This window comes from Durio zibethinus, chromosome 14 (genome assembly GCF_047325235.1).
Source record: "Durio zibethinus cultivar Kanyao isolate XHJ-2024 chromosome 14, ASM4732523v1, whole genome shotgun sequence".
In the NCBI taxonomy this organism is placed as follows: Eukaryota; Viridiplantae; Streptophyta; class Magnoliopsida; order Malvales; family Malvaceae; genus Durio; species Durio zibethinus.
In genome coordinates, this window is record NC_143175.1 from 25,566,779 (window position 1) to 25,588,958 (window position 22,180).

General features: G+C 34.0%; 3 protein-coding genes across 6 annotated transcripts; 1 reads left to right on the plus strand and 2 right to left on the minus strand.

Annotated features, from left to right (window-relative positions):
* Positions 1-76: 76 nt before the first annotated feature.
* On the minus strand, positions 77-7,582 carry LOC111294387 (AMP deaminase-like). Of its 4 annotated transcripts, none has more exons than XM_022887676.2 (20): positions 7,066-7,582; positions 6,248-6,414; positions 5,951-6,137; positions 5,340-5,518; positions 5,211-5,262; positions 4,984-5,111; positions 4,712-4,891; positions 4,256-4,323; positions 4,018-4,160; positions 3,594-3,655; positions 2,995-3,108; positions 2,646-2,786; positions 2,376-2,528; positions 2,039-2,092; positions 1,858-1,968; positions 1,598-1,771; positions 1,379-1,459; positions 927-1,025; positions 626-748; positions 77-497 (listed from the first exon to the last, which is right to left on the minus strand). In XM_022887676.2, exons 1-19 carry the CDS (start codon positions 7,415-7,417, stop codon positions 680-682), a joined length of 2,514 nt encoding a protein of 837 aa, XP_022743411.2. In that variant the 5' UTR covers positions 7,418-7,582; the 3' UTR covers positions 77-497; positions 626-679. The 4 variants fall into 4 exon arrangements, with proteins under 4 accessions (XP_022743411.2, XP_089600295.1, XP_089600293.1 ...); XM_089744169.1 differs by having other exon boundaries at positions 1,201-1,459; XM_089744167.1 differs by having other exon boundaries at positions 4,018-4,163.
* Positions 7,583-16,301: 8,719 nt separating this feature from the next.
* LOC111295383 (chlorophyll synthase, chloroplastic-like) lies at positions 16,302-20,687 on the plus strand. The gene is made up of 15 exons (XM_022888845.2): positions 16,302-16,636; positions 16,836-16,880; positions 16,973-17,061; positions 17,441-17,528; positions 17,808-17,893; positions 17,993-18,079; positions 18,146-18,211; positions 18,290-18,373; positions 18,472-18,533; positions 18,976-19,051; positions 19,140-19,202; positions 19,351-19,432; positions 19,530-19,606; positions 19,699-19,746; positions 20,241-20,687. The coding sequence occupies exons 1-15, from the start codon at positions 16,522-16,524 to the stop codon at positions 20,301-20,303; spliced, it is 1,131 nt and encodes a 376-aa protein (XP_022744580.2). The 5' UTR covers positions 16,302-16,521; the 3' UTR covers positions 20,304-20,687.
* Positions 20,688-20,967: 280 nt separating this feature from the next.
* On the minus strand, positions 20,968-21,838 carry EM1 (Stress induced protein). The gene is made up of 2 exons (XM_022887894.2): positions 21,562-21,838; positions 20,968-21,442 (listed from the first exon to the last, which is right to left on the minus strand). The coding sequence occupies exons 1-2, from the start codon at positions 21,773-21,775 to the stop codon at positions 21,210-21,212; spliced, it is 447 nt and encodes a 148-aa protein (XP_022743629.2). The 5' UTR covers positions 21,776-21,838; the 3' UTR covers positions 20,968-21,209.
* Between the last annotated feature and the right edge of the window lie 342 nt (positions 21,839-22,180).

Consider the following 22,180-nt stretch of genomic DNA (forward strand, 5'->3'; position numbering starts at 1 on the left):
ACGAATAAGGAAAAGAATTTATTTATTAAATAAAAAAGGAGACGTAGAGAGAATGAGACAAAGTGGGACGAGTAAATTTATTCAAGGCGTGTGAAGTATTGCATGAGATATCCGGATTCCTCAAAAATTGGGTCAAAATTTATGATGCAAGAGAGCACTCTTCCCTTCCTGCTAAGGGCATAACAGCATACATTTTAAGTAGTATTACATGATCGCTCTTAACCTAAACTAGAAATCATTTTGGTTATTATCTGCAACTTTTGCTTCCTCGTGTTATAGGCTGTACTTGATTTGGTTTTTGATACACCCGTGCTCTTTTAGATACTGCAGATGTTCCCGTTCAACAATTACATCACGTACAAGGTCAACCAGCTCCCTCAAGCCCTGTTGAATTCATAATCAGCTTGTTTCTTCTTGTCCCTGCCATTTCTTAGTTTTTACGAGAGTCATAATCCCTTTTTATGCAGGATGCGGGTGGGAGGCAGGTTCTTTGCCTCCTACAATAAATAAGAGAAACGGCAGACACTCCAAATTATTCAATCAAATTTAAATATTTTAATTAAAAAAATCTTTAACAAGAAACTAGGAAACTACTCAAACAAGACCAAAAGAATCAGATGGTAACCTTCTGAATATATGTGTAATGTTCAAGAATGGACCTTGTGCAGTATTTTGCACATTACTTGTCCACTTCTTCAGGGATAATAGCCTTGCCCAAGTAAACCTGTTGCATCTCCAGTTTCCAGATCTGCAGAAGAATAATATGTTGAATGCTTAACGACTCACTGAGCAGAGACCAGAAAGTATGATTGAAAGGAGGGAAGTAGAAAACTGGGAACAGAAGAGGATCGGGTTAAGAAATGTTTTTGCAAGCATCTTTATCAGGTTATAAGAGTCTGCCTAGCAAATTACAGTCGGGCCCCTACCATGTCACGAAATTCCAGCCGGATATGAGGTACATTTGTCTTGCGTATATCATTTCCATCCGGCCCTCTCTTGTAGTACTGCTTTCCAATCCAGTGCGACTGAAACAGATACAATCATACAACTGATTTCAATACATCAATGATTTCAAAGAGAGGTCTACCAAAGTGGAAGGGGCAGCTCAATAATTTCTAAATAATAGTAGTCCTGGGATAATTCCCTAATCAAAACTCAATCCGTATAAAGATTTTGTGACAAAACAATTTACTTCCACACCTTCAATATTTCATGAGTACTTTTCAAGCCTCGTGCCATTTGGATTAGACCATGTACATTCTTTGTGTACAAGTCATTCCTACCACTATACTGACTATTCCTAGAGAAGGAGGCAACACCAGATCACTGCCCCTTCCCAACCATCAGCATCTCGTCTCAAATCAGAAAGAGCATGTACCTTCAAAGCATGCGAAAAACCTGATTGGTAGACTGAATTACGGGCTATCTCACATAGATCACATGAACTCAGCTTCCACACCTGCAAGTCAAGGGCCTTAATTTAATTGAACCTCATATTAAAGTACATATTCTAGATTCTTGCCTAGATATATATATATATATATATATATATATATATATAGAGAGAGAGAGAGAGAGAGAAAGAGAGAGAGGTTACAGAAGCAGCTATGCTATACTCTTCCACCAAAGGTTCCTTTGTTAAGTGTATTTGAAGTGGATCATCAGTAGAGAGGGAAACATTAAGACCCCGTAGGAAAAACAATGGAAAAGGGTTCCGATGATAGTCCAAAAACAAGGAATTGTTGCTCAGAGGAGACATAGCCAGGCCAATCTGGTAACCAATGTGCCACGACGATTATTAGAAATTCCAAGCTTATTGATTAAGTAAATTATTTTTAAGTTGCCTTTTGTTCTTACCTGTGCCAAATAATAAAGATACTGTAGTACAGGAGATTTCCTTAAATTGATTCCATGTGCAATGTTATGAGCAGTTAGAAATGTTGCTGCAAGGTGGTCAATGTCACCAGCCTGAAAATATTATGAGGGACATATAAGATATAAAACATTCATGAAGGTAGCATATAACTTTCATGAGTACCTCCCCAGAATGTGGCCGGAATTTGATGGTTGTCATGCCCTTGGACTCACGAAGCTGGAAAAATCAAGCCATAAAGCTAAGCATATCCCAAAAACAAAGTGGTTGCATCTAGTACTGATTTAAAGAAGAAAGCCAGTACTAAATATAATTGGGAGAAGGCCAATTTATGCAAATAAAACTATAAAGCCAATGGTAAGAAAAAAAAGTAACTATTCTAACAAGTTCATTTATTTAAAAAAAAAAAAAAATACTATGAAGGCAATGTTGAAATAGAAAGACAGATAAAGGTCACCAAATCTAGTCTAGATAGAACCATATCCAATTATATAATACATACCTTGTTTAAGTTATAGAGGTTTGCATAGCAGTAATACACATAATAGGAGAATGCAGGATTAAATACGTTAGTCCATTGATCTGGTGTAGGCATGTGCTTTGTGGGGCGTCTTTCAGGCTTACTTTCATCATCTACCAAATCCAACCCTACAACCTGAATTGCCAACAAGAAGCAGATGTCATGGAGAACAACGCAAAGGCACAATTAATCCAAACAAAATCGTTGCAAATAAAAAGAAAAAAAAAAGACTTATGAATGAAGATACCAAACCTGTTTCAAGAAAACATGTAACTGAGGATGTGAATCTGGATCCACGGTAACCTCAAACAGAGGAATAAAGATGTTGTCCAGAATGTTCTGAAATGATGTAACAATCCCCATCTCCTTGTAAATTTTGTAAAGGCGAGGGATCTGAAGCAAAAATAGTGAAAATGTCACATAATCAGGACTAAGAAATAGCCCTTTCCAACATTCAACCATTTTCTTTAGTGGAGTCAGTGTCCTATTTTATAAAGGTTCTAATCCACGACCAATAATGGACTTTCTATAGGTTCACAAGATATATCACAAAAGAAATTAGTGCACAAGTACTGAGATTTCAAAGAGGGGTGATTAGCACCTGGATTAACCAAACAACATTCTCGCTGTACAATTCATTGTTAACGATCCAACTAGCCAGTTGGTCCCACTCACTTTGCTTCCTGCCATATATTGATATTCTGTATTCAGCCATCTGTGCAATCAAATTGACCATCAAAACAACGTAAAATCCAGAAAACATGGTTTGGTTTGTTTAAAAGAGAGGGAGCATCCTGATCCATATTATCAAAAGCAAACACTAGGATTCCATAATTTGGTTCATTGATTACATATAGCTCCTCAAAGAATGAAGTAAAACATGTTAAGCAAATTTATTAAAGAATCTTCCTCCATACAATGGTTCTACTCAAGCACTGGCGGATCCACAAGTCGACACCCCCAAAAATTGGAAAATAAGAAAATTTGAAGGAGAATTTTCGGCTGGACACCCTTCCATTGAAAAAATTAGTAAATCTGTCAGCATTTTTTTATATATATTGTAAGTGGACACCCTCGAAAAAGAATCCTGGATCCGCTACTGTACTCAAGCGCTCTTAAGTTCTGTTTTCAAGTCTGAAATGCCAGAGCAGAATTTATTCTCAGGGATAAAATGTATTCGTGCACAGAATAAGGAAGTACCTGATATTTGCTTGCAGCAAGATCAGAAAACACTTGTTTTGTCAGCTCACCAAGGAATCGACCTGCAGAGATACAATAGTCTGACTTTAATTTCACAATAACAATTACCAGGAAGAAAAGATTCTTTCAAAGCAATAAATCAATAAAAAAAAAGCCAAAGACATGGAATCATGTTTATGGTAAAAGAATCAGAACAGCACCTTATAAATATAATAATGCACAGATATGAAGAGACACCGATGGTTCATTCAAATAAAGATTGGAAGGACTGTAGATAGAAGACTCAGCACCATTTCAGAATCTTAATACATATTTCAAACAAACACTTGCCTTAACAAATTAATGACAATTAATTGCTTATTTCAATGTTATCTTAACAAAATATTCCTTTGTCCTCAAAATCAAGGAAATATAAAGGACATACCTTGGATAAGATTATCCTGCTCGAGGAAAATCTCCCTGAGCCTACTTTGACCACAGGGATTATACTTAAGATTAAATTTATCAAAGCGATGAAAGGTACTCTTGTCTGCATGAACATCAAGAAGGTCCACATTTAAATCATGCCTGCTGAAATGAAAGCAAAAATGAATTAATTAGTTGCATAATCACCCCCCCCCCTTTCCCTTTTTAGCAAGATAGGAAAAATAAAAAGTCAATACCCAGTTAAATCCAAGCTCTCAAAAACTTCTTTCAAGGTCAAATACGTCCCATCTCGAAATATTACAACCTGAATAAAGAAAGAATATGGTAATCACAACTTTTGGGTAAAAATGTTTCTTCAAATGCACCATTTTCACAAACCTTTTGCACAAAGCAAGGAGGATATTCCTACATTACATATGTAGTTATAATTGGTCAAACCAAACAAATGAGCTTGTGTGCAACTTCCATATTAGAGGGAGTATAAAAAAGGGTCTCAATTTGCAAGAGTGGGCACAAAACAAATATTTAGATAGCACCTAAGAACCCCTTCCAGTGAAGAATGGCCAAATCATAGTGTAAATGCATGAACTTGGAAAGAACTCAATTTTAAAAGGAGAACAGCAATTTTAGCTGTCATTAATATTAAAAACTTGGAAAAACACACAATAGACATCAACAATAATAAAAGTTACCTCATCTGGCTCCATCTTCAACTTCCACTTTATAAACCTCAAAAGATGTTTCTGGTTCATGCATGCTGAGTGATGAACATGAGTATCAACTTTCCTCACATTATAGAAGTCCCTATGTGGTGCACTTTTCTGAGCTAGAAATTCTCTATCCGAATTAAGCATCAAATGAAGATTGAATTTCTGAATGGAATCAAAATGAAAAAGTATTTTAAAAGCAAATATCGGAAATTACAAAATTAGCATGCACTTCATAAAAAGGGAGAAACATTTACTTGTTCCAGAAGATTTAGCCGGTGATGACATAAAGTCCTGATATTCCCTGCCGCTATAACACGAAGTATGTGATGCAAGTCAGTGAAAAAGGTTGTTGCATCAGCTACAGGAAAGAGCTCTAACTTCGCTGAAATAAAACAGAAAAAAAAATGAAAATGCGTTAGCAAGAGAGTGGTTAAGATCATCGCAAGTAAGAAAGTTCAGTATCAGGCCTGTTAACGCTTACAGTCTTTATTTGCATAGACATGTATTACTCCATCTTGCATCTCAAAAAAATGCTGCAAAACCCTAAGGAAGAATGAGTAAATAGAAGTGACTTGTAGTACAGAATCTAGGATTGCAAGTATAAACTTACATCAGATTTTCCCTCAGGAGCAAAAAAAAATGGCTCCGGATTAGGTTTTGGTGTACTGGGGTCCGATATTACTTCTTTGTCCCAAGGAGCAACTGCCTCTTTGAATACATATCTTTTCCGCATTTCTAGGCATTCCTGCAGAACTACATAGGCCTCAACTTCATCCGGAGATGGTACCTCTAGTATTGAGTAGAAGATGAGAACTAGATTAGCAAATCATACATGCAAAATCTAATATCATATCCTTAAACTTACAGCCCTATACCTTGCAAATTTTCAAACAAGGGAATAAACACATACATGATTTTAGACTGATAGTCAAGCACTAAACAACCGTTTAACAGCCTATATTTTCTAAAAGAAAGATTACCATGTTCTAATAAATAATACAGGAATAGATTTTAGCCTTTTAGGTCTACATTGAACGTTAGCATTTTTATGTTAAATAAATTGCTAAACATTTAAAATGTTCAAAAATTATATGCGCACGTGATTTAAGCATTAGGATACAAACAATGGTGAAAGTGGTATATGAAGCAATAATAGACATTATGACCGGCAGACCTATTACATACAAGCCTAAGATAGTATAAATTAGAGAGACTTGATACCAGTAGGTGAAATTTTAAGTCGTGCAAAAGTTTCTTGCTCTGGCTCTTTCCTTAGGATATCAGCTGCAATAGGATCAGGCTGAACACCATGGAGGTCACCAGATACACTATGGGATCGAATCATGCTTGAAGCAGCTATCTGCATTGCCTCTCCATTGGCGTTAATGTGGTCTGGCAAATTTGAGCCCTACACATGTCAGATTTAAGTATAGCTCAGTAGTTTGATTAAATTACCAACAGATTATAAAAGCATCTCACAAGCAACAACTATAGGAGAAGGGAACAAAGTTGACTCACAGCATTTCCATTAGTATGCAGATATGTAGTGTCTATCTTAGAATTTTCAGTCACATTATCTTCATCATCTGATCCTTCTACGCTCTCAAAGGCACTTGCACTAGCAACAGGGGACTTGGGAGAAGTAGGTCGGATAAGACTTCCAGATCTCTTAGAACCAGACTTCCCTGAAGCCAAAATAACTACTGTCTAGTCAGAAAACACATTGACACAACAAAATGTAGAAAGATTAAAAAAAAAAAAACCTCAGGACACATCTTTTTCCTTCCAAGCCCTAAAACTGGAACTTTCTTCTGAGTGAAAGTTGTTTTAAAGTCGCAAAGAGACGCAGCCAACAAACTTAAATGACAAAAACGAAGCTCTTAATTGTTTTATATTTCATTTTTTACAAGTGATTAATGATCTTCACATATCTTGATTGCTGATGAACTTCAGGTTCCGGCAGGTCAGCCAAATTTCGAGTCAGATTCTCTAGAAAACAAGGCTGATCCTCCCCTGAAGTACTTCCGTACAAAAGTACTCTTAACTCCTGCCTACAGGTTCGGAGTTGCTGTCTTTTCATTTCATTTTAAGCTGCAACTCTATTTCCACGTTTTCCTTCACTAAAGGTAACAAAAATCAGCATTTTTGAATCAATCTGATAAATGATAACTCCGGTCCCTCATAAGAAAATAGAGAAATATACAAAGAAAACACGTTTCCAAGGTGCTAATTTTCTGCAATGTGCAAAATTTTATCAACAAAGCAGCAGGCTATTGCTGTACACTTATGTTATTCAATAACTCATCAAAACGCTTGATTTCAAATCCCAAGTTTACCGTCAGGCAGCGTATGAAGCCTCGGCAACCCGGGGGGAATCCCGTCGACATAGATAGGACCGTTGCGTTTCTCTTCTCCACCACTCCCGACCGACATCACAGTAACATCCGGCATAGACGCCGAGCCACGCCGGTAATATCCTTTCCCCTTGCGGCGCGAGTGGTAGCTGCGACGTCTCTTGGAGTGCTGCGGCGACTCTCCCTCCGAAATATCCTCCCTCTCCCTCTCCACGGTCTTGGCGAACTCCAGCAACTGACTTAGGGTTTTCCTGTGCATATAATACGCCGACACGGCCACCAACGAAGCTCCAACGAGAGCCGCCATCGCAAGATGCACAGTGTACTTGCCCATCAATAACTCCAGAAGCTTTTTTTCTCTCACGTTCCTTCACACTTTCGAAATCTACTACCAAACAAAGAGAAACAGAGAGAGCAGAAGGAAATGAACAAACCAAAAACCAACTGAAACTCAACAGTCTTTGGTGAATGAAGAGAACAGAGAGGGAAGCTCTTCTGTATTCGTGACAAGGTAGGCTTCTTCCTCTATTTATAGGGCAAAAATATACTTACTATTAAAACGCCTAGTAATAAGATATTCTCGTTCTCTTCTTCCCGTTTTCTTTATAACCCTCACCCTACCTTTTATAGTGGTAAACAAAAAAATTTAAATGTGCTCATTGCTTTTGCCCTTTCAATTATTTACTTATTAATAATTTGGATTAATTTAATTAAAAGTTATTACAATGATAATCACGACTCAAGAATGTAATTATTCTAAAGTATGAGCAAAGTGTTACAATACTCGTGATAAGCGACAGATAAATTTTAATTATTTTTTAGTAAGCAAGTTGAATGTTTTTAAATTGATATATTCCACTACTTCATTTTTTTTTTCTTATAATTCATCATTTGATCCTCTGATTTAGTTTCTTAGTCAAATGAATTGCTATAAGTAACAGATCTTGGATTCCAATAATTGGAATTTAAAGCTTAAAAAATGGATAAATAAAACTCCTTTTTTCTTGCCCACAAAGTTCTCCTCTTTTATAAGTTTCGGTTTTATATTTTTTTTTCTTAATGAGCCTAACAAATTTTAGCAAAGCACCAACTTAAAATGAGAAGAAAAAGGGAAAGAGAAGTTCGAATTGTTAGTATATGTTTAATTGAATAGTTAATGGTATTAAATTTTGTATTTTAATAATAACAAAGATGATACTCACAAAAAGAAAAATTAATTTTTTTTTATAAATTATATTTTATTTATACAAAAGAAGCAATAAAATTGCTACAATACATACATTTCATATATATAATCCAATCATATTCTAACTATTATGTAATATAGTTTTATTTATATTCCACGTATCACATAAATCTTGTTGATTAGGTCAGCAATAATCGAATGCAATTCATATAATCGAGTTCCAATAACTTCTTTAATTAACTCATACACTTATTCTTCTGTTTCTTTTTTATTCTTGAATAATCTATGATTTCTTTCTTTTCATATATAGTAAATATGAGCATTCCAAGCAATGCACAATACTACTGATATCAACGCCTTGCCTTTTATCCTGATCACTACCCATTTCAATTCTTCAATTCACTTCCCGACTACTTTGTCAATGTTGCATGATTGCAATACCCTTCTCTACACTTTGCATATTCAGAACCAAAAAATAGGTGATCTCTAGATTCCCTCCCATGTTGACATAGGCAGTATATTTCATTCACCTTCATTCTTTAATTCCTCAATCTATCTTTTGTTGAAAGCCTATTTAATATAATCATCCATACAATCATTGAGTACTTCGAGATATAATATTAAAATTAAATTAGTTGGTACCACTCAACTTTTTGTTGCTTAGATCTTATCTCATTTCAAACCACTGCAATAAAATTTGTTAAGAATAAGCTACACCTCAATACTATTTTTCTATTTTATGAATTGGTGTGCAATAGTTCAAAATTGAAGTAGTTTCCTCCCGCCCCAACTGATACCTTGTTGTGGTTCAACTTGTCATATACTTCTAACTTTTTTTTTTTAAATAATTCAATTTATAAAAAAAATAGTTTTACTTTTTTTATTTTCTTAAATTTGGAGTCAATCATTGCGAAAAATATTTTAAAACAAAATCTTAAATACACAAAAATAATATAAAAATATATACTCTTAAAATTATTAAAAATAAAATTTTAAAAAAACCTAAAAAATTATACTCTATTAAAAAAAAAAGTTAGGGAGGGGGAAGCTTGTCCTGTTTGAGTAAGTAGGGCTGGAGCCCAGTGTGGGGGGAGAATTCGTGTAAAAGGAAGTGTGGATCGTGGGTCGCTTTCGTTATCCGAAAAAACAGGGGCACATGCCGAGCAGCAGCAGCACGCAAGAAATGGGGCTGTTTTGTTGCATTGACATAAATAGTATGTTACAAGAAATGACATAAATAGTAGTCATCATTATAGTGGATTTTTTACATTAAAAAAAATGAAATTAACATACTTTTGATTCCTAAAATACAAGAAGTTAATATAATAAAGTTTACTGAAATAAGTTAGTAGCAAAAGATATAATTAAGTCATTTGCTTGACGTTTATGTTTGAAAGACGTTTAAGTCTAAAATATCAACTAAAATACTTTGATTTTACAATTGAGTTACATACTGCTGAAAAATAATATAATAAAAGCACCATATTAAGCAAAAGAAAACAATAATAATATTGTCATGACCTGCTAATAATCTATTAAATTTTTAATTTCAATAATTAAATTTTAAAAATTGTCAAACTTAAATATCAAAAAAGAAAAAAAAACATGATGTTTATTATCATTAATTAATGAGAAATTATATAATATATTAGTAGTAAAATTTTTTAATTTCATAAACGAAATTAAAATAATGACATGCAAATGTCTCATTTTTAAAATTTTTTTTAATTTTTAAAATATATATTAAAGGACATATATCATCACATTTTAATTTCTTTTATGAAATTAAAAATTTTTATTGTTAATATATCAATTAATTATCCTAATCTAAGCAAAAAAATATATATGTTATATATTATACTTCTGGTCGATTAATTATCAACAAAATAAACATATTATTTTCCCCCCTCTCAAGTCTGAAGCATCGATATTCAACAAATACAATACTAGTTGTATATGAAAACAATGCTAAGAAAAGGAACAAAACATTATCGTTTACTCTCATCAAAATTCACAACATTTGGTCCCCTTACCATTCGGCAATACAGAATGTTGTGGGGTTTGAAAGCTTTTGTACTACTCGGAAATGATAATATCATTCATGGCGTGACCAGCTCATCAGCTCAGACATAACAATAGCTTGATTGATTGAAGGGATTTCTTTAGGCTGGGAAACAGACAACAAAATCCAGAACTAGTAATACTCGCGCATCAATAGATTACTGTTATAACGTGATATGTATCATGCACATTTTTTTCACCTGTTACTCCTGTTGTATTTGAGGTTTCACAAGAAAAATAAATTCCATTTTCTAATATTATTATAAGTTAAACATCCAAAAATATGGGTTAGTGCTAATTTACTACTATCTGAATCCACAGAAGTGACAAGCCAAAACCAAAGTTAGACCAGAAAAACCAATATTAACTTGACTTTAGTGATTAACAGTATTAAGCCAATATAAATGAGTTCTGTTTGTTTACCGAAATTGATGGTGATTGACAATTTGACTAAAGTTAGCAAATTTGAAATTGTAAACTTAACATGATCGGAAAGGACAAAATACCAAAGGGGATGCCTTTATTTTAGGGATAAGCTTCATATATATACATATAATATATAGTCACATAAATATGCGTGTACATTATGATAATTTTAATCTCAATATGAAAATAAAATATAAATAAATAAAAATTACAGTTTAAAATTTTAATAAAAATTATATTTGATTTGATAAAAATAAAAAATATATTTTATATATAATACATTGATACGAATTATAACATAATAATTTTTATATTTTATATATATTTAACATAAAATAAATATACAAATTTACATAAGAGATTAAAATATGCATCAATAGCATATACTGTGCTTTTATAGTGGAGAATGTGTGTCTTATTTATTTTTATATTAAAATTAACTTCCTTATCTTAATGCAACACTAGGGTTGGTTGGAATTTTGTAAGCATTAACTCTTAAAAGGCTTCCAGTTATCAAATTCGTGCAAGGAAAGTGAGGGGAATCTCACGTACTTTAAGTTCATACCAATATATAAAATGCTAGAAGTGCTTTCTTGAAAGGAGATTCTGTGTGGACAAACCAAATATTCTTAGCTTCAACAATTTAGGTTTGATATACGGTGTTTTGATGGACGGTTGAGGTCTGACTTAATATTGGAATCCCTCCATACTGTTCCTTAAAAATTAATATAATATATATACAAAAAATATGCGTTGCTTCTTCAACTTTCTCTTTACCAATTTCACACCATTGTTCATTTTTTCAGTTAATAACTGATTAATACTGTATAAACAGAACTAATTAATATGGATAAATATATACAGCAAAAATTGCTTTTGTGAAACGCATGATTTCTCATAGGATTAGGTTTGCATGAAAAATAAACGAGTGTGAATGCAGGATGATGACATAAGTTGAACCAGGAATAGAATTATTGAGACAGACAGGCGTCCAATAAAAAATATTGAATTTGTCAAATTTCAAGATTATATGTAAAAATGACTAGTCATAGTGATAATAACCATAATAACGGATTAAAGCATAATGAATTTTTATTCATTTTGAATTTAATTTAATTATATTTATAGTATTTAAATTTAATTTGATTTGATATTATATAAAATTATATATAATCTAAAATTAATAAAATATTATTTTTAATATAAAATTAAATAATTATAAATAAATATATAAATAAATAATTTAAAAATAATTATATATATATATATCAAGTTGGATTAAAATGAATTTACTTAAAGTTCAATCTTGATTTTTTATCGCTATTATTCAATTCGATCAAAAATTTAATTTTAAAAAAAATATCTTATAAAATCAGAATCAAAACTCATAAAAAATGGATTGAGCCGCCATCTCTACAGAGGTTCCTATCCCCTTACCTCTGCTTCAAGCCAAATGGTGAAAGTTGAACCAACCCCTGCCATAATGGTGCTTGTGGCTCTTATATACAATTAATTAAGCAAACTGAACAGCGTCCTACCTAATTTAGCCTGTGAAGTTGTGACTGACTAGGAAAATAGAATACATCACCAGTGCATTCCATTTGGACTTGTCGCTGATAATGATTCTGGTGACCCATCATTTTTAACTTAGATATATATGGTCCATGAATAGGGACAAAAGGACAAAAATATCTCTTATCTCTTCTATATATGCATATCCTATACATACATTTATATAATAACATATATATCCACACATATATTTGATAGAACAATAATGAATCATGTACTCCACATCACTACTACCATTTATGCCACATGAAAATATTGCTTTAAATCACACTATTTTTTGCAAGTGCACATCCGTTGATAAGATATATGCGATATAAGTTTTTTTTGTTTTGTTTATTATACCTGATCATTAAAATCATTCGTGAAATGAATTTATAAATGAAATTCGTTCTAATTAATATAAAGTCTAAATTATTACGTCTGATACATGGAGGAGTAAATCGATGCCATAAGAAATGAACTTACTAGAAACATTTTTCCGACCTGAAAACGATTAGCAAAATGAGGTGCTCTTTACATCTGGATCAATTAAAATGGATCGTACAGCTGGGGACCGTTGCAGATGCAAACGAATTAAGGCTTTGGAAGCTCGGAACTTTAGACATTAAGTTTATATATTTAATATATTGATAGTTTATAAATTTTATATATTGATAATGAATTAAATAATATTATTTTATTAACAAATAAATATTAATTATTAAAATAAATATATAAAAGTTTATTTTTTTTTAAATTTACTTATAAATAATATCATTTAATTTAATTTATTAATAAAATAATATTATTTAATTTAATAATAATATATAAAATTTATACATAGATAATATATTTAAACATTTTGCAATCATTTAATTACTTAATTGGCTATGAATGTGATTTTACAGCAACGAGGTGACGTGGTTTTCCACATTACATGTCAGATTGGAGTTTTACAGATATTGTGCTGTTTTGCCGCTTTGTTTTATTCGGAAAGGATTATCAGAAGTTGACAACCTTTTATTATTGCTTTAAAAATTTTATATAAATTGATATATATATATATATACACACACATATCTTGTGAAACTGGTTTCAGTCTTTTTTATTAGCGTGATAGATATTGAAAGAAAGTTACTGTTTTTAGGCATTGAACGCTTCGGCTTGGGGGAATCTTTGAGACTTCTCTAATAACCCATGCTATTGGTTGCAATTTGTGAACATCTTCAGGTCCACATTATTATTATTACCCATGTGCAATTTCTATGTAACTGTATGGTTAAAGCCTGCACAAATATGTGAAGGCGAGTACTATAAAAAATATTTTTTGTGGTTTTTTTCATCATATAGACAAGTTATGAATTATTGGATGAAATAATAAAATCTTTGATAAGCAGTTGTCCACACATTTTCCCCTCGAAAATAATTGTTGGTGAGCTAAACCTGAACTAGGGTTTTCAAATATATGCTCCCATCTCAACCTACACCCGACGTAGTAATTGATGATCTTTTTGTTCTGTGTGCCAACATTTGCCAAATTTAGTTTTTCGCAAAGGAGAACTCCCATAATTTTCTTTTTCTAGGTTTCTCTTATGTTGGCAAATGACAACGGCATCAATGGAAGCAAAAGCCCTGTTGCTGTTTGGTGGAATCAGGAATCACATTCCATTCAGCTGCAAGAATAATTTTATATTAGATTAGGTTGAAGATGGAAGATAAAATAAAACAGATGGGATAGTCGCATAGAGGGAACTTTAACAGGTATAATAATCCATAAAGCAAGAGAAAAATACAAACAATTGTTGCAGGAGCAATAGTGGATACAAGCAGAGCGTCTTAGCTTAAACAAAGAAGGTTGCCATGGCATGCAACTCCAAGGACTGCCTTGACAATGCCAAAATCATCTTTTTGCCCTGCTTAATCAGGCATGGGAGATATAAGCTTCTGTCTCGGGCCAAAACAAAAGCGAGACCATTAAGTTTCGAGTCCAATGGAAAGAGCTCTATGAGCTTTCAGACCAATTTCTTATCCTCCAGTGAATGTTGAAAGGACTAAATTTGTCTATTTTAATTTTTAAGACAAAGGTGATCCGGCCATTATCAGCAATTATTCAAAAGATTGCTAATCAATGACTTTAAAAATTTGTACCCAAAAGAAAATGACATTAAAATTACTATAATCTGTTGAGATCTTGCTAAGAATCTGCAACAGCAACCTCAAACTATATTTTAATGCATAACTTAATCATAGACATCACATCTATCTTTTTCTGAGTTTTTGTTTAATATAATCAGAAAATCCAAATGCTCTTATCGACAGATTTCAGCAATACAAAGGAGAGTTAGTGGGGGCACAAACGCCTTTGTAGTGATATTCTTCTTTTTAAATTTCTGGAAAGGCTGTAAATAAAAATTATAGTATTTTTTAGCATAACTATGAAAGGTGAAAACCACCCAAGGTTTAAAAATGCAGTGACATGCATCGTGCGCTTTAGGATATACCGAATAGTTTTTAGAATGTTCCAAACAGGATGCTCCACAGCTAAACATTACTTTGCAATATAATTATAATAAGGATTAAAAAAAAATGTACAAGCTTCAATTTTTTTAAGTTTAAGATGTTTGCTCAAAGTTACATTTTATCCCTTTACTTGACCAACTCATGTAATTCCATAAACAATCGTGATAATTTTTTTGTTACAACTTTTTTAAATTTGAGGATAAGATTGAAAACAGTTTTTTCTCGCTAGTAATTTGGGGCCCCAACGGCCCGGAATCGGTGTGCTTGTGTTCGTTTGGACTCAACTAAGGTTGCACTGAACCCACCCCATTAAGTTCTGTACAGATGTACTTCTCCGAACCTTTGGGCTCCATCTGGCCACATGGCCATTGTCAGCTTCCAGGCCTTTAAAGGGATCAGTCAAACCCAATCTCAGCCCAATTTATTCTGATTGGGTTAACAATTAATTCTGTAATTTCGTAGTAATGCAATAGAAGTATAGAGCAACACATTCTGATTTCGTGGATCTTATTCTTTTATCTTAATGCTTGGCAATTGGCATAATTGGTGCACTTTAACCAATTTCCTCCATGGAGTCGAAAAGTTAGAAAGATGGATAGGGGAGAGTAAAAAATGTAAAAAGAAAATGAATTTTAATTGTGTTTGATAAAAAAAATAAAAGAAAAGAAAATAACAAAGATTACCATTTTTCAGACTTATTAATAAAAATAAATCACTCCAAAAGAAAGAGAAATGAGAGGATATGAGCATATGTTGCATATTTACAAAATTATTGGTCAAATTTAGATTTTTAAAATTTTTATTTTCTTTGTTTTTTCCAATTTTACCCATAATAAATAAATAAAAATTATATTTTCTTTTAACTTTATCACCTTTCTAACCAAACACACCAATAAAAAAATATATATATTTTTATCTTTTAACTTTTTTTTTTTTTATCTCTTTTAATTTGTCACCTTTTATTTTTTTATCCATCAATGCCTTAAGTCCACAATCAAAACTTAGGATTAAATCAATTTTAAGTTGGTACGCCATCGCTAAGATGTCAAATTCTTAATCATATTTCTTAATTTCTTTAGACTAAATATGTTTTGAGATTCATACTTTGACATCATGACATGCTTAAGCAAGCGCTTTATTTGTTTGCTTCATGTATTATAGTCAGTCGGTGTCATAGAGCAGGGCTTCGTAGGTTAAAAGCCAACCTTCAAAAGCACCCTAGTGGCCTTTTCTTTTAAGTTAAAGTTGTTTGTCCTAATTTAAAACAAGGCCCCCACTTCAAAAACTTCAAATCGGTATTATATTGTTTTTCACGTTAATTGGACTATATTTAACTTTTTTTTGTCCTTAATATTTCAGAATGAGGCTTGAATTATAGAGTGTCAAGCTGTGGATTTTTTTGGCCAATCAGAAGATTACGGTCGATATTGGACTTTTAATTTTGGAGTTAAAATTTAAAAAAAAAAAAAAAAAAAAAACTACTGGCTTTAGGCAATAATGGTGACATGATGAAAATGGTAGTCTTGTTCGCACCGTAAAGCCTCTCTTTCCTCTCCTTCAAATTTTATATGCAGTCGGGAGTTGGGTTATCAGCTACACCAGAAATCCTTCAAACTCAACTCTCTACGGCTCTACCCGCTGGCTTCTTCCCTTTTCTTTGAGCTTCAAAGGGAGAGAAAAGCTAAATCGCTTCAATGTCGTCTGTACTCAACACTTTCTCCTCCTTAAGCCTATCCAGAATCTACAACAACAATCACCTCCAAGCCCCAACCCACTCCAATTTAACTTCCGCTTCTGTCTCTTTCACCAGTGAGTTAACTCGCTCCTGCTTATTTTTACTCGTATCTTTAAACAATAGTTAATTTTGAGGTCTTATCCTTTCAATTTTTCATTGCCTTCTCATCGATGAAACTAAATTTCTAATATAGTTTTTCGAACTTAATTAATTTAATTTTTCAATTTTCTCACTTTTAATACTGTAAAAGAGTCTTTATTATTATTTTTTTAGGACGGAGATTGACTGTGAGGGCGGCGGACACTGATACAAATGAAGGTTTTTTTTAGCCTTTAATTTTTTTTTAATTATATAACCTTGTCAATTAGATTTTTTTTTTTTCATCAGGGATATTTGTGTTCTTTTGGCAGCGAAATCTAAGGCACCGTATAAGGCACCCGCCAGTGGTGGGTCAAGCATCAACCAACTTCTTGGTATCAAAGGAGCTGCTCAAGAAACTGTAATCCTCTATATACAGAACCGTTTTCTATTTTTTTTTTCTCGTTGGTACTCTCAAATTTTTAATTTTTTTATTATTCCTGCTCCATTTATAATCTATAAACGCAATTCGAATTTAGAGGTCAACTTAAAGAAGAGCAAGTTCTTAGTTGCAGAGCTGCGTTGCTGATAAAATTATTGTGGACTAAATTATGTATATGTATGCACTCACTAGCTGAAGCTTGCAAATTGGCATGAAAGTTGAATGTTTACCCAATTTAGACGGAGCTAGAAGAAAGGGGAATCGTCATGGGAAATTTTGCCTTACTTCTCTAGAAACGTCTGAAGCTGTACTTCTTATATCAGAACTATTATTTGACTTGGTGTTATATATGGTGCAGAATAAATGGAAGATTCGTCTACAACTTACAAAGCCAGTTACTTGGCCTCCATTGGTATGGGGAGTAGTTTGTGGAGCTGCTGCTTCAGGTACTTTGATCTCTAACTAAATTTGTTCACATCCACTGTTGGGAAATATCCTCTTATTTATGCACATAAGAATTAAACTACACGAGAAATTGTGTGGAAGTTTCATGATATTTAGATATCTAGTGCCTGCATCTTTAAATATTGGTGATTGTTAGTTGTGTCCAAATCACTTTCATTCATGAATGTATTTGTGTCCCTGAACTTAATTAGTTTAGAAGTTGAATGAATGAGTTTCAGAAGTAACTAGAGGACCGCCAGAAATAATTTTATAAATTGCAGGAAACTTCCACTGGAATTTGGAGGATGTTGCCAAATCAATTCTTTGCATGATAATGTCAGGTCCATGTCTCACAGGCTATACTCAGGTATAAACCCTTATCGTTAAAGGTGTGTCTTGATTTTTGAAGTGATCAAGAGCTTCAATCTGAGTAAAGCAAATTTATTGGGCTATTTTACCTTTTCAGACTCTCAATGACTGGTATGATAGAGAGATTGATGCAATTAATGAGCCTTATCGTCCGATTCCTTCAGGGGCAATACCTGAGAATGAGGTGTGTACAGTAACTAATTGTGTTGTGTACATGATGGAATTGATATTCATTAAAAACTTCATGCAGGTTATTAGCCAAATCTGGTTGCTACTCTTAGGAGGCCTTGGCATAGCTGCTTTACTAGACGTATGGGTAGGTAATTTCAAATAATTTCAAATGGGTAGGTAAAAGATATGCAAAGATGGAAGCAGTTCTAATCCTTCTTTGTAGGCAGGACATGACTTCCCGATTTTATTTTACCTTGCTTTGGGAGGATCCTTGCTATCGTACATATACTCTGCTCCTCCTTTAAAGGTAGTTTACTACTTGTCTGCTGTCTATGGCAATCTACTTTCTTTCTTCTTATGGAAGAAAATCTGCTTAGATCTAACAAAATTCCAAATATTTTGCAGTTGAAACAAAATGGCTGGATCGGAAATTTTGCTCTTGGAGCAAGCTATATCAGTTTGCCGTGGTGTGATATCATCTTTTTTGCTGCTTTTTGGAGGATACTCAGGATATGCTTTATAAATATTCTCTAGGGCTTGTTAAGATTGATTGTAATCTGACAAATAATTTTTATCCTTGATAATGATGTGAAAATTGAAGGGCCTATAATATTATTCATGTAACAAGAGCCAACATTTAGTCCTTTTTCCCCTTTATGATTTTGAAGTCATTGCTAATTTCCCACACGCACAGATCATTCTATTACAACATAAATTGGACTCCTATGTGGTTCCTTTTCCATTGATTGAAATACCCTTTGGAGGGCTGGTCTATTAGGTTCAAACCCTTATGTAGAATAATCTCAAACGTTGACTTATTTCCTGTTTGGTTATGTCCTGAAGTCTTTGACCTACGTTTTGGACTTTCACTAGTTGTCTGACAAGTTTTGGTCCAAAATTTGTTAATAGGTGGGCTGGTCAAGCTTTGTTTGGAACCCTTACACCAGACATAATTGTCCTCACACTCATATACAGCATAGCTGGGGTATGTATTTTCCATCATGTCTCATTCTTGTTTATGCTTGAGGTATATGATTTGACCTGTAACAAGTTTTTGCTGTATCACTTTGCAGTTGGGTATCGCCATTGTTAATGACTTCAAAAGTATAGAAGGAGACAAAGCTCTAGGATTACAGGTCTTCTCTCTTTATTATTAGTAGTAGTAGTTAACTCTTTTGGACTATATATTAGTTCTGCAGACTCCTTTCTTTATTTGAATATATTGTTTGCATTATCCTTGGAAGAAGTCGAGTTGATAGTTGTATGCTAATAATGCTTGAGCAGTCACTTCCTGTAGCCTTTGGTGCTGAAACTGCTAAATGGATTTGTGTCGGTGCTATTGACATAACTCAAATATCTGTAGCTGGTATGCCACTGGAATTTATATCAGTAGATTAGGAAATTCAATGCATCTTCCATGGTGAAAATTAACAGCTCACAAAATATGCTAATGGTGGTTGCAGGTTATCTTCTAGGGGCTGGTAAGCCATATTATGCGCTCGCCCTACTTGCTTTGATAGTTCCACAAGTTGTGTTTCAGGTAGAACAATTTCTTGGTACATTGTAGAAACTAAAGTCCCTTTCTTACCTTCTAAGAGATCAATGCTCATACCTGAAATCCGTTCACTGCAGTTCCAATACTTCCTAAAAGATCCTGTTAAGTACGATGTTAAGTATCAGGTATCTTCTTAAGACTTCAAGTCCATTGCTCACTGACTAAAGTGACTAGAACACAGGAAAGAATTTAACTATAACTAAGGCCATAATTAATGAGCAACATGAATTGACTTCCACCCATGAATCATTTTTTGTAATATTTATGTTTGTAATCTCCTTTGATTATAGTAAAATAATGCGGCGGTTACGAGTGAGTGGATGGAGACCAATATAAATCTTGTGTGTTTTTATGTTCCTTTTTTTGGCATTTATTATAGTTTTCCGAGGGTAAGAAAAAGCTTTATTCCCAAGGCATTCCAATCCGTAAAACAGTGTCTGTATCAATAATAAGTTATTTTCAAAGAAGCGTGTTAGTTTATAATGAATGACTAAACGGTAAACAGGAATTGCAATTTAATTAAATTTAGACCATTGGTAATGGCCTAGTTAAGAAGCATATTGTGCTTCTGACCTCTCTTGTTTTTTATAGAAGGTTGAGTCTTGCTTTTGTGTTTCAGGCAAGTGCACAGCCATTTCTGGTGCTTGGTTTACTGGTGACTGCGTTAGCAATGAGCCACTGATGAAATATGACAGCCTGAGGAAGAAAAGCGATGAGGGATCAAAGCGAGCTGATGAACAGTGTAAATTGTGACGGGCGAAAAAAGCTACCGAATGAAGTAGCGTTTGCTCAAAATGTAGTATCTAAGTTATGCAAGCTTCCACGCGTCCAGTGGCTAGTCCTTCCTGGTTTCCCCGTGATAATTAGGCTTGTCATCATGCGCGTTCTTCTTCGAATTATTCCCACGACAGCCAATTTTCTCGATTTTAAATTTTTAGTGTAATTTTGGTTTTTCTTTCTTTCCCTTTTGCCTACTCTGTTTATATCCCCTCGTCTTGGGAATTCTCTAAAAAAGTGTTATAAAAAAGTTGCTACTAATGGCAATGAAGCTTTTTTTTTTGGTTCACTTGGAAGCACGTTGTGAAAATCGACCTTATCTCCCATGTTATAAAGCATGAGACTCCTAGTAACCTCACTTGGGGTGGTTTTTATGGAAATTAAGCTTTCAGAATTCAGAGATTTCTACGTTTATTCGAAAATACTAAAACTAATTTTCAGAATAAAATTGCCTCTATGCAGGATCGGTTAATGCCGCTACTCTTAACCCCCCCCCCCCCCCCCCCCCTTCCAAAGCATGCTACTGCTGGTGGGATGTCAGAATATGAAAGTGAAAACATTTCAACATATTATCCAAAAACATAGTTCATTACGCTGTCAAAGCATACAAGAAAGCAAGGTAGCCGGCACAAGTAAAAACCTCTAGGGCACCATGCCATGCCACTCGATCACTAGAACCAAAAGAAAAAGCTACCCAAACATACAGGGAAAAAAAGAAAGGCAGAAATACTAGACGATCTTGACAATAGTAAACCTAGTACTAGAAAACCACTAAGACTCAGACACCGGCAAACAGAGTAGCGGCAGAGACTTATGGGCTACGGCTCCTAGTTTTGGACTTGGATTCGTCAATGTCGATTCCTTCCTTAGCAGCACGCTCACCTCCTGATTTGTCCGTGGTGCTGAGTCCACCTTTTCGTCCCATTTCCTGGTACCCTTCAGTTCCTATCTGCTCTTTCCTTGTCTGGCCTCCCTTGCTCCCCAGCTCTCGGTACCCTTCTCTCCCCAATTGCTCCTTCCTTGTCTGACCTCCACGGCTCCTCCCTAAAACATCATCAACAAAACACATATATATGGAAAGAAAGTACCAAACGAATAGGACAATATCAATCAAACAAATGCACGCTTTGAACACAGAAGGGTAGAGAGACGTGGTATGGTACCTTCAGCAAGGTGCTCTTGAGCTTCGAGACTCTTCCCACCAGTTCCACCGGGAACAACAGTCTCTCCCTGCCTTGCCCTGGCATCAAGTTCCTCTCTTTTCTGTTGTGAGGCCATGATCACTTTCGCTCTTCTGGGTGGTGCTTTGCTGCTTTCTTTAACACAGCTTGGAAATTGACACAAGCCTACACGAGGTGAATTCACGTAAAAATACATACAAGCTGGCTAACGCTGACACAAAATAGAGAATTGAAGAGCGCTTTATATAGAGGCAAGCTATGAAGTTGAGCGACGGAGACGATCAACGAAAGCGGGACACGTAAGGGAATAGACGCGGCGAAGGAGGAACAATGAAGCCATGTTCCAATGACACGCACGTACTTAGTCTGTCAAAACTTATTTTGGATGCAAAGCCAATTGACACGAGTCCAAGGCTTGAAGTAGTAAATTTAGTATTATTTCTAGTAATTTATTTGGGATCCCAACCCTTCTGATCAGATCTTTCGAGAAAAAATAAAAACACTTTCTCGTATGCTCTTTAGTTGATTACAAAATTGAAAATGTGTCTATTTTAATATCATAGCTTGCAAAATCTCTGTTTCTTTACTTTTAAGCACTTAT

What these genes read in the sequence shown, in the direction of transcription:
- LOC111294387 (XM_089744167.1), bottom strand. Translation starts at nt 7,417, where the DNA reads ATGGGCAAGTACACTGTGCATCTTGCGATGGCGGCTCTCGTTGGAGCT. An exon ending in GCTTCATACGCTGCCTGACG is followed by an intron (nt 6,415 to 7,065) that starts GTAAACTTGGGA and finishes TTTTGGCTTCAG; the next exon opens with GGAAGTCTGGTTCTAAGAGA. An exon ending in ATGTTGTTTGGTTAATCCAG is followed by an intron (nt 2,787 to 2,994) that starts GTGCTAATCACC and finishes TTTTTGCTTCAG; the next exon opens with ATCCCTCGCCTTTACAAAAT.
- LOC111295383 (XM_022888845.2), top strand. Translation starts at nt 16,522, where the DNA reads ATGTCGTCTGTACTCAACACTTTCTCCTCCTTAAGCCTATCCAGAATC. An exon ending in ACTCTGCTCCTCCTTTAAAG is followed by an intron (nt 18,374 to 18,471) that starts GTAGTTTACTAC and finishes AATATTTTGCAG; the next exon opens with TTGAAACAAAATGGCTGGAT. An exon ending in AACTCAAATATCTGTAGCTG is followed by an intron (nt 19,433 to 19,529) that starts GTATGCCACTGG and finishes TGGTGGTTGCAG; the next exon opens with GTTATCTTCTAGGGGCTGGT.
- EM1 (XM_022887894.2), bottom strand. Translation starts at nt 21,775, where the DNA reads ATGTATTTTTACGTGAATTCACCTCGTGTAGGCTTGTGTCAATTTCCA. An exon ending in TCAAGAGCACCTTGCTGAAG is followed by an intron (nt 21,443 to 21,561) that starts GTACCATACCAC and finishes ATGATGTTTTAG; the next exon opens with GGAGGAGCCGTGGAGGTCAG.